The sequence below is a fragment of the Lathyrus oleraceus genome, chromosome 1, assembly GCF_024323335.1.
Source record: "Lathyrus oleraceus cultivar Zhongwan6 chromosome 1, CAAS_Psat_ZW6_1.0, whole genome shotgun sequence".
NCBI lineage: Eukaryota > Viridiplantae > Streptophyta > Magnoliopsida > Fabales > Fabaceae > Lathyrus > Lathyrus oleraceus.
The window spans coordinates 457,111,023-457,122,437 of record NC_066579.1 but is presented as its reverse complement, the minus strand read 5'-3'; the positions used below and the strand labels follow the sequence as shown (position 1 = coordinate 457,122,437).

At 38.4% G+C, this 11,415-nt stretch overlaps 1 protein-coding gene across 1 annotated transcript; it reads right to left on the bottom strand.

The window, feature by feature from the left end:
• Window positions 1-5,355: 5,355 nt before the first annotated feature.
• Window positions 5,356-10,363, bottom strand: LOC127084788 (probable protein phosphatase 2C 62). The gene is made up of 9 exons (XM_051025310.1): window positions 9,921-10,363; window positions 9,218-9,754; window positions 7,267-9,098; window positions 7,031-7,153; window positions 6,803-6,890; window positions 6,375-6,544; window positions 6,011-6,154; window positions 5,748-5,876; window positions 5,356-5,632 (listed from the first exon to the last, which is right to left on the bottom strand). Exons 1-9 carry the CDS (start codon window positions 10,144-10,146, stop codon window positions 5,471-5,473), a joined length of 3,411 nt encoding a protein of 1,136 aa, XP_050881267.1. The 5' UTR covers window positions 10,147-10,363; the 3' UTR covers window positions 5,356-5,470.
• Window positions 10,364-11,415: the final 1,052 nt, after the last annotated feature.

Below are 11,415 nucleotides of genomic sequence, written 5' to 3'. Positions count from 1 at the left end.
CTCTACCCTCATACCGGTAGTTGTAAACCATATTTCTTCCCTTTTTGCAAAGTAACTATTTTTGCTCATCTTTAGTTGGTGACAGTTATCTTCATCCAATATTCGGTGATGATATCCCCTCATCTGCTTGGATAATTGCCCTGATTACGCAATTTATCCCCAGCGGGTCATCTCTCGTCTACCTTGTTGTTGTTGGTAACGATTGTTTCTCCCCTGAATTGGTCATCATTATATACCTAGTTTTGGTATCCCGATGCTTTTTCTTTTCGGTCGATTTATCCTTTATTAACCCAGTAACCGGTTGTGGATAATCGTCCATGCGAGTATATTATCTACGTTCTGACGGTAATAGATAGTATATCTCATGCACTCTCGGGTTTGAAGCCTTTTGTTCTTCCCCAGTTGAGTAAGATTCGTATCCCCTTTGTGAAGTCGAATATCCATCCTGTAATCGAGTTTGCTTTTAGCCCTCTTTTGGATGATGAGTGTTTTGGGAATATTCCCCAATTCACGCCTTGGTTGGTCACCTATTATATGCCCAGTAACCGGTATCCCTGGTGTTCCTTCCTCTCTGCTCCCTATTATGACTTTTTGTCCCCCGTGGAGTCAGAATCCTTGAGTTGAAGTATACCTTTTAGGTTTTCCTCAGACGTTTTGAAGTTTTGATATCTCTCACCCTTATGCCGGTCTTGGATATTCATCTCTTCCTGAGCATGTTGTATCTCTCACCCTCATACCTGGCGTTCAGATCACATGTCTCCTTGAGCTTATTACCCAGTAACCGGTAATACCTCGTCCCGCTGCTTCCCCAGGAGTGTCCTTGTGGACATCCCCAGCGAAGTCCCTTAGTGGATTGTTTTCATCCGGATTTTATCCGAAGTATCCGCTGTGGATAGTTTTTTGCTGTATTGGCATATTCCCCAATACATGCATCTTCGAGTCAGCTCGAGTCTTTCCATTGGATCTTTTCCCTTTGGAATTCTGTTCCCCGCGCTTTGAGTCGTGACCTACTCGCGCATTTTTATCCCTTTTCTATCCCCAGGAGAGTCCCTAGGGTCTTGGTCCCATGGAGTGAATTGCTCATATGGATTATCAGTGGCTTCTGATTTCTTTACTTTTTTGGACACATATCTCCACAGAGTGCTACCATTTTTCATAACTACATTTGCATCATGAGGTCTCTTAGGGACCAAAATTCATCTCTTTGTTATTATTTAAGCCCATTCTACCCCGTCGAGACGAAGATTTTAACCTTCACTTCTCCGGCTAGAATGACCTTAAATAGGGGCATCTGTAAGACCCCAATTTTGACCTATGGCATCATAACATTGCATTTGCATTGCCTCAAGGATCTTTAGCATCTTGGTTCCCTTTGCCTTTGGGTGGGACTCCTTGTGATTGGTTTGAGATCACCAAGCATGCTTGAATTATACATCATTGTTTCTCTTACTTTTGTTTACTAACCAAAAGCACAAAAATGTGTCACTAACATCTTTTGTTTGAAGCTTGAGTATCATCCAAGACACTTTGTGGGTTCTATTTAGATGATCAGTCAACACAAGGGAATGGCTTGAGATACTTCCAACAGGTTCAAATGGGGTCTATTCGTCAGTCAAAACGTTAATCTTGAAGGAGCAAAAGTTTGTTCATGAGTTGTCATGCTCGTTAGGCGAGCAGAATGGGTCGCCTAGCGAGTCCCAAGAAAAGCCACCGGAATCACCTACGCCCAGAGGAATTTCTTGAACTGTCATGCTCGCTAGGCAAAGCCCACGTGTTGAAAAAAAAAAAGAACGAAAAAAAAAACGAAAAATAAATAAATAAATAAATAAATAAAATATAACAGAAAAATTTTGGACTTGGGCCTCTCTCATTTGAGCCCAGAAGTCCACAAAAATCAGGTTATAAATTCAGAGTTTCAGTGAAACAAAAGGCCATTTTATTCCTATTACCCTGGCAGGGAAAAAGATAGTGAGAGAAGAGCTAACAGAGTTCAGAGCAACCTCCAGAGACTGAAGGGAACTCATCTGCAAAGAACCAATTCCCTCTCATATAAACCCTAAGAGTGCTTTGCAAACCCAACCGGACAATTCAATTTCATTCGATCTCTCTAGTCAGGTTTGCCTTATTCCCATTACTTTATGCTTTTAATTTGAATGCTCTGAATGTATGAGGTATTATGGGTGAATTTGATACCCTTTTGATGCATGTGTTTGACAAGAGGTTTAGGCCTCCTACCCTTGGTTGCTTTTTGTGAGCTTTTTGTGAATTTTAATGGCATGATTCATGTGGTTACATTTTGATTTGGGGGCAACTCTTGATTACCCTATCTTGTTTCTCTAACATGTTTGTTGAGTTTTGTTTTGTGAGGGCTCATATGACTCTTGCAGGGATAGCTTGCTTGGTGTTCCACTTTATTTGTGGGGTACCACCTGGAGGTCTATTCCGATTACCTGTACTGACTCACTTTCTTTGATGGTGCTAGCTTGAGAGATCTCTGGGTTTCTTATCTCTTTAATTGTTGTTACTTCGGATCTTTATCCGTACGGTAGATCTCTCGATCCCTTTACTTTTCCCGCATGTTACCGATTTCTTAGGTTTCGTATAGCCTCTCGTGGCATGTCATTTAAGGTAGTGCGGTTCCTTCATCTAGGACTGCCTTTTTGCATGAGCATCCCTAAACACCCCAAACTCATTGATTTTTCTTCTCCTAAGAACACGTTATCTCCTTCTACTATAGGCAAGTAAGTCTCCAAAGGTCGAGCATCCGGTAGATTGCGTAGTAACGTCGTTCACCCCAAAACACAAGCCTTACCCCATAGGTGGTCGAACTACGTTTTGCTCTGATTTTCATCCCAGATGAGATACGTAGGCATAAGACGCGATGTCTTAGCGAGCACACTCCTCTTTAACCCATAGGTAGCCGAGCTACGAAGACTCTGATTCTCAAATTCAGATGAGATACGTATGCAGTGGATGCGACGCCCGTGCGAGTCATTTTCTTTTGACCCTTCTTTTAGTAAGTAGTACATTAGATAAACATACACACTTTTCTCATCCCTTCAATCATGTTTGCACAAATAAATTTTCAAAAAAAACAACAACCTTTGCAACAAATGTGAAAAGGGCTCCCTAGGAGTACCTAGGATGCTTTGGGTGCCTAACACCTTCTCATTGCATAACCAACCCCCTTACCCAGATCTCTGACATTTTTACTAGTTTTTGATTCGATAAAACTTTTAGGTTTTTGTTCGCTTTCTAGCCATTCCTTTGGATAAATAGAAGTGCGGTGGCGACTCGACTTGTATGATTTACCTTGGATTTAGTCAATATCTCTAATGGTAACGAATACCCCGCTACAGCATCCTTACTGAATTTTCCATTATGTTGCTTCACTTTCACACGCTCTTATCAAATTTTAGTCGGTATGTTGATTAATGACAGCCTCGTCACCATTATGTTCTTTTGCCAGGCATTGGGATCTCTAAAGTTGAGATGCCCAATTCTATAATATCATAACCAATCTTCTCTACTATTCGCTGTCGCAAGACACCTATGCTCCATAACCTTCAACTCAACCTTGAAAGTTCTATTGGCATTCATATGAGCTTTTAGGATCAAAACCTTGTTTTCATCCATAATGCGTAGCGCCCTGTTCTTAATGTGAATCTTGTAACCTTTCTCAAGAAATTGACCAATACTTAGAAGATTACACTTGATTTCGAGAATGTATAACACATCCTTTATCAAATAATATCTATTGTCCCTTCTCCTCATTGAACACTTGTCTTTCAACTCTAACTTCATCTTCTTGAGGTTCCTTCTTGTTGGAATTGCACTTTCTTGCAAAATGGCCAAACTTTTGACCATTAAATAATTGTACACTGCTCTTGTCAACGATTCTTCTTCCACCCTTACCTCTTGCATAGACTCCTCTAGAGTTGTTTGATCCAGCACCCCTACTACCACTATTTTCACACTTTTAGAATGTTAAATTTTTGAAATTTTGGAACTCTCTTCCACCAAAATTTTGAAAGTTTCCTCTACCTTTGTTCATGGGACACGTTCCCTTCGCCTTCTTGTCTTTCAGGAGGTTGCAAAGTTATCTACATCTTTGTCTTATCAGCATTCCTTTCCTCCATTCTCTGCTCATGTTCCTCAAGAAAGCCTTACTTACATCTCCTCTTTTTTCTTTGTCATAAGATCTTTCGATTCCTCAATCACTATGATTATGTTATTGAATCTTGTCGTCAAAGAAATCAAGATTTTTGCGACAACATACTGTTATGTGATCGTTTCTCCACATGCATTTACTTGGTTCACCAACCGAGTAATTGTCGTCATAAAATGTTGATGTTCTCCTTCTCCTCCATTTGAATCAATTCAAGTTGACATTTGTGAGTTTGTAACCTTATCGCCTTCGCCTTGTCAGCCCATGCGTATGCTTTCTCCAAGATTTCTCACGCTTGCTTTGATGATTCGTAATCATTGACTTTCTCAAAATTATACGTGTCAACACATTGATAGATTAAAAACAGCTCCTTGAAATCTTTCTTTTTCTCTTCCTTGTGCGCAACTCTTTGTGCATCAGCTACATCTTCCACAAGAGGATTCACACCGTTCTTTATCACTTGGAGAACATCTTAGTAGCCAAACAACACTTTCATTTGCTTGCACCATTTGTCGTAATTCTTCACATCAAGGATGGATAAGTTTGCAGGAATTCTTTCATTAAAGACTGAGGTCGTGATTATACACAAGGAGTTTGATGGATCGAACAACTCTTGATATCAAATGTTAGAACTTGGAATCACAAGATTGGTGAAAATTAATTGAGTAATTGAGTGTGGAGAGGGAAAGAGAGAGTAATTATGGATGAAATGTATAGTAATTTTCTCACAAGATACAAGGGTATTTATACAACAATACAAGAGATTAGATATAATTAACTAACAATAAAACTAAAACTCTTAGGTCTAACCGATTGCACTATTAATACAACTTGTTGCACTTTGCTTCTATTTCAGTTTTAACCCAAAAAAAAAAAACTCCAGGTATAACCAATTGCACTTTACTTCTGTTTGAAGTTTTACAAAAGAGTGCAACTTGACTTAAGAGTACAACTTGTTGCATTGACTTGAATTATCTTCAATTTTAACATAAACATTCTTAATCGCTCTGAAACTTTCTTCAAATAAGAACAATTTACTACCATCTCAGTTTCTCATAATATTCATCCTAAGAATTTTCTTACCTCACCAGGATCTTTTATCTTAATTCTCCATTCAAAGTCTCTTTGAACGGACTACTATCTTACTTACCAGAGGTTGTCATCAAGATATCATCGACCTATAGAAGTTGGTATAGAATGATGTCATCACTCCATTTCAATATGTATACACAAAATATACATAAACGGTTGTATGTGCACGTGAAATATCAATAGATATTGAGACAAACAAACTAGAAACAGCTATGTAGTTTGAACTAATGACACTATAACAGTTACATCATCAAGCTTGCCTCCTGCATAACTCACATAGCCCAAAGCCTGAGCTGCATCGGCAAAAGGACTTCCACTGGATCTTGATCTTCCAACCTCTTGTGCCGCCGTCGCCAAAATTTCTGCTATTTCCTGCAAGTTATCCATACACGAACTAAGCATAAGCTACCAAGTGTTTTAGACTTCAGAAGAAATAGTAGATATTCAGACTCAAAAGGAAAATAAAGACGTAAAGGCGAGAATCAACCTGAGGTTCCAGGCTAGCTTGTAGTGATTTTGATATAGTTGATGCGATTTCATGCTCATAAAGATTGTCAAAAAGGCCATTTGTGCCAAATACAATCACATCACCATTGTTTAGATCGATTTTGTATTCCTGAAACACAGTTACTTTGAGTCTCGATCGTATTCAATCAATTTATCTAAATTACTCTTGTAGGTTTGATGAATATTACTAATTATTCAGGAATCAGGTGCAAATGAGAAAATGTTATGAGGTAGACTGCATACCTCTATGACTTCTGAGTGGTCGTCGCCTTTAACCAAATGTATCGGAAAACTGAGCTCGTGAAACATTGCATTTGATATTTTGAAGACGGAACCATCTCTTATAATGATAAATCCAGTGTTACCAACATTGGCTGCATGGAGAGCCTGCAAATAAATTGTTATAGATGATTCACATTCTTTGAAAATGTGGCGCGGAAGGATTTTATTTATACTTTTCTGATCGCTAAGGTAGTTGAAAATGTTGTATCAATCGAATGTATAACTCAGATGTCACTCAATCTGGCACTGCCATTATCATTCATTTGAGCAACCGACTTGTCGTGTTCTAATTTAAACTATTTCGCAAAAATAGATAATCACTTACCTGTCCGTCAAAATAAGCAACCAAAACCGAAGATGACCCTGGAGAATGAGTTTCAGCAGCACTTTTGATAAGAACATCTGCAGGTTTTATTGTTGAAATGTTCTCATAAGTTGACACAATATCTTCACACTTTCCCATGAGTTCCCTGATATACACTCTGGTATTACTCCCTGCATGATTTTTTCACGTGTATAAGTATAGTTTACAACCGAAAAAGACAAAAAACCAGAGCTTTGATAATGGCCGACTGGGAACGATACTCTTTACTCAATCCAACAAATGGAAATATCATGTTTTAAAAATAGTAAATGCATGTTAACAAATTACTGAGGAAAATGAAAATATATTCAATAAATAGCATTTTGATAATTCAATTGGACTGTTAAGAGTTTGTTTTAAAACTAACATTCAGTGTAGCAATAATATACCTTCAAGTGACCACTGGCCAACTCCATCAGCCACAACTAGCCAGTTTTGGGGAGAAATAATATAAGCATCTTCTCGATTTGTCAGTGCCTGAAAGTTGTTATCAGTAGGCTTATTTACCATCTACTTTAAGAATTCAAACCAAAGTTGCGTAAAATATAATAAGCATAGACGGTCAAATTTCTCATCAAAAAGATTTGAAAGTCAAGATATTCATGTCTGAAATGTACCTCGGAGGGATGAGGCAAGCAAGCAGCGCCAGAAACCAGGAAAAGCTCCGGTCTTGTAATTCTTTCGGTATTGCCAACGTCTATTTTGTTTTCCAAGTCTGAGGATGGAACCAATTCATCGAGCTAAACAACAAATTGAAACATAAATCGTATTAGAAACGGTAACCACTCAAAGAAAATCATATGCTCGGTAAAGTGAGTTATAGCCCTCCATAAGGAAAGGGAATAAGACTAACCAATGCTGACTTTTCCATTTCACTTGAATCAACTGAGTCATCCACAACGTGGAGGCTTGTTATATCATCATAAGCATGAAGTTCAGACCCCAAAGAAGTAGAAACTTGTGCTGACTCGCTTAAGTCAGTATCAACACCACCAGTCAAGTTGTCTGTTGCACTATAATCAAGTTGTTCAGACTCTAAATAAGTGGATATTGGCACCGATGCGTTTAACTTGGTATCAACATCAGAGGTCAGGTTGCCCGTTTCACTATAATCAACTTGTTCAGCCTCTAAAGAAGTGGATAATGGTACTGACTCGCTAAACTCGGCATCAACACTATCAGTTGGGTGGGTTGTTTCCTTATTTACAGATTGTTCAGAGTCTAAAGAATTCGGTACTGGCACCAACTCACTTATTATGCCGTCATTAACATCATCAGTCAAGTTGTCTGTTGCACTATAATCAATTTCTTCTGGCTCTAAAGAAGTGGATAATGGCACCAATTCACTTAACTCGGTATCAACACTGGCAGTCAAGTTGTCTGTTGCACTGTAATCAACTTGTTCAGCTTCTAAAGAAGTGGATATTGGGACCGATTCACTAAACTCGGCAACAACGCTATCAGTCAGGCGAGTTGTTTCACTATCAACAGACTGTTCAGAGTCTAAAGAAGCCGGCAATGGCACCAACTCATTTGTTAAGATGTCATCAACACTATTACTCAGGTTGTCCATTTCACTATAATCAACTTGTTCAGACTCTGAATAAATGGATAATGGCACTAAGTCAATCTCGTCTGCGTCAACACTACCAGCCAGATTGTCAGCTGCACTACAATCAACTTGTTCAGACTCTAAGGAAGGGGACACTGGCACCAATTCACTTACTGTGGCATCAACACTGCCAGTCAGGCTGTCTGTTGCACTATAACCAACTTGTTCAGACTCTAAGGTAGTGGATACCGGCACCAATTCATTTGTTTCGGCATCGACACTCCCAGTCAGATTTTCTGTTACAGTATAACCAACTTGCTCAGACTCTGAAGAAGTTAATACTGGCACAAACTCAGTTATGTCTTCCTCATCTTGCGTAGACTCTAAAGAAGTGGATACTGGTTCCAGTTCACTTATGTCAGCTCCGATACTGCCAGTCGGAATGCCTGCTGCACTATAACCAACTTGTTCCGACTCTGAAGAAGTGGATACTGGCACCAACTCACTTGTTTCGACATCAACACTGCCAGTTAGATTGCCTGTTGTACTATAATCATCTTGTGCAGACTCTAAAGAAGTGGATACTGGTTCCAGTTCACTTATGTCAGCACCGATACTGCCATTCGGAATGCCTGCTGCACTATAACTAATTTGTTCTGATTCTAAAGAAGTTGATACCGGCACCAATTCATTTGTTTCAGTGTCAACGTTGACGGTCAGATTGTCTGTTGCACTGTAATCATCCTGCGCAGACTCTGAAGAAGTTGATACCGGCACCAATTCATTTGTTTTGGTATCAACACTATCAGTCAAATTGTCTGTTGCACTATAATCATCTTGCGCGGACTCCGAAGAAGTTGATACCGGCACCAGTTTACTTGTTTTGGCATCAACACTGCCACTCAGATTGTCTGTCGCACTATAATCATCTTGCACAGACTCTAAAGAAGCGGATGCTGTTTCCAATTCACTTATGTCAGTATCAACACTACCCGTCAAGTTGCTTGTTGTTCCGTTGACAGAATGATCAGACTCTATAGAAGTGGATAGTTGCACCAATTCAGTCAAGTCACTAGCATCTCCGCCGCCTTCTGGGCTGTTTTTTGCTCTATCCACACCGCCACCATTGTAAACTGTAGAGAGATGAGCAACTTCAATGTTAGCCTTCTACCTGACAAACAGAACAATAACTATCAAAAACATAAATGGGCATTGTTGATTAAGGAGACAACCACATAAGCCAAAATATCACCTTCTTTCTCCTCAACTTCCAAAGAAGCACCACTGCTCAGATCAGAAATCACATCCGACTCTAAAGGAGAAACTGTCGAAACGCCAACTCCTTCGAGACTATCAACTCGAGAATCTTCCTTAGACACATTCAGGAAACCAGTAGGCTCAGCAACATCTTCACTACAAACCGCACCATGACCATCATCACCATCCTCAACTGAATCCAACATCAAACTTTTATCATTTTTTTGCAAATCATTGATCGCAGGTGTCTCCCTCTCAGGAACAACACTACTTTCGTCTTCACTCTCGAGAAGCTGAGGATTTTGATCAGCAACAGCAACTACTACAGTCGAAGATGATTCATTTTCTTCTCCTAAGTTACTATCATCCTCATTTCTCAACTTTTCAACACCATCATCACTCAGCAAAACACCAACACCTCCTTCCTCAATAACACCCTCAGGAACAAGTTTCTGTTTGTTTAATTCATCTACTACTTCTCTAATCTCACTAGCATTTCCAAATGTAAACACAATACTTCCATCCGAATGTTCTGTCAATCAAAGCAAGTTGAACAAAACACAAATATCAACAAAAAAAACCAAACTTTTTCAAATGAACAAAATAAAAAAAGAAACCCGCTAACCTAAATTGAAAATTGACAAAAACCCAATAAACAAAAAGGAAAAAAGCTAAAAGCTTGAGTTAAATCAGCTTACGAGATGAAGAGATGAGTTCAACAGGCTCATGTTCATGAGGAGATGAGGTTGAGGATGAAGCTGAACCGGGAAGAACATTGGTGTGGCGGCGAGTGGGGGTGAAGATGAAGCGTTTGGGAAGTTGAATTGAAGATGAAAATGGAAGGGTTTGGGAAGGTGGTTTAGGAGGAAGAATGGTGGATGGAAACCAGAGACAATGGAAGGTTCTGGAGAATAGGTTAGTCATTTGATGAAAGTGTGATTAACATTAATTGATTGATTCTATTTCTGAGTTAAGGATTTGAACTGTGTTTTGGAATGAAGAAAAGTATGAAGGAAAGGAAAGGAAAGGAAGGTCACGTGGTGAAAAGAAAAGAAACAAAACAACAATTGTATAAAAGCTTCTGCGCCATAGGTGTCATTCATTAACTTGATGCATGTCGATACTTTTTTATGGATTATACTAACATTGATCTCAACTCATAGATTAAGTGTATTTTTTATAAGATTGTTTTTAGAATAAAGTTTTTTTATTGAGAATAATTCTTCAATTATTTATGTTGGTATAATATTGTGAAAATTAAAAATATATTAATGATAAGTATTCATTTATCATTTTATATAAAATTATTTTTTTAAGAAACTTTCAAGAAACTAATTTTTCATTGTAAAAAACTTGAATTGTAAGGGTTAAATCACTCTCTAACCATAAGTGGTTTCATCTCCATCTGCTTGCATGGTGGATGGTTAACATATTCTCATGTAGTTGTGCTTGAAAATATGTGGTTAATCCTACGTCAATCGAAAAAGCTCCAAGGAAAATGGCCAAAAAAAATCTTTGAATATGTCACTACATGTTGAGGTTTGAGAATTTCTTCTAAAAGATATATCTATAATACACTAGATCCAACCAATATAATGCCTAATTCAATATGTGGATCTATGTACTTGCAAGTATTGTCAAGGTGATCTAAGGTGGTGGAGTCAATTGATTGATCATTTGTTTTGATGATGCCAACACCTGATATCAAACGACGTCTCTTGAAGATAACTCGAAATATTATCAAGCTATCCTTTTGAAGATGCTCTTGAAGATCAAGCCATCTATTTGAAGTCACCATTATAGTTGTCAAACGACATTTAAGTAAAAGATTTTAGTTTCAAGGTTCACCAGTGGTTTATCCTCTCAACTCTAAAATAATGGTAATCAACTTGAAGATATCTCAAGTCTCATCAAGCTACAAGATTAAAGGTTCTTGTGTGATGTTAAACTCAAAGATAATGATGTCAAGACTCGAAGCTTTAGAATTGTGAAAGAGAGAAAGTGTGAAAGCTCGGCTGGTTGTGTTTGTCTGAGTATCTAGTGTCTTGTAAAGACTCAAAGGTATTTCTGAAAATATTATGACAAAATATCACACACTAAAAACCTTTGAGAAACCTCTTTAATTTGTGGAAAACACACAAAAATGTTTTTAAGACCTAGCTAAATGATTAGAGGATTTTTTACAATTGGATA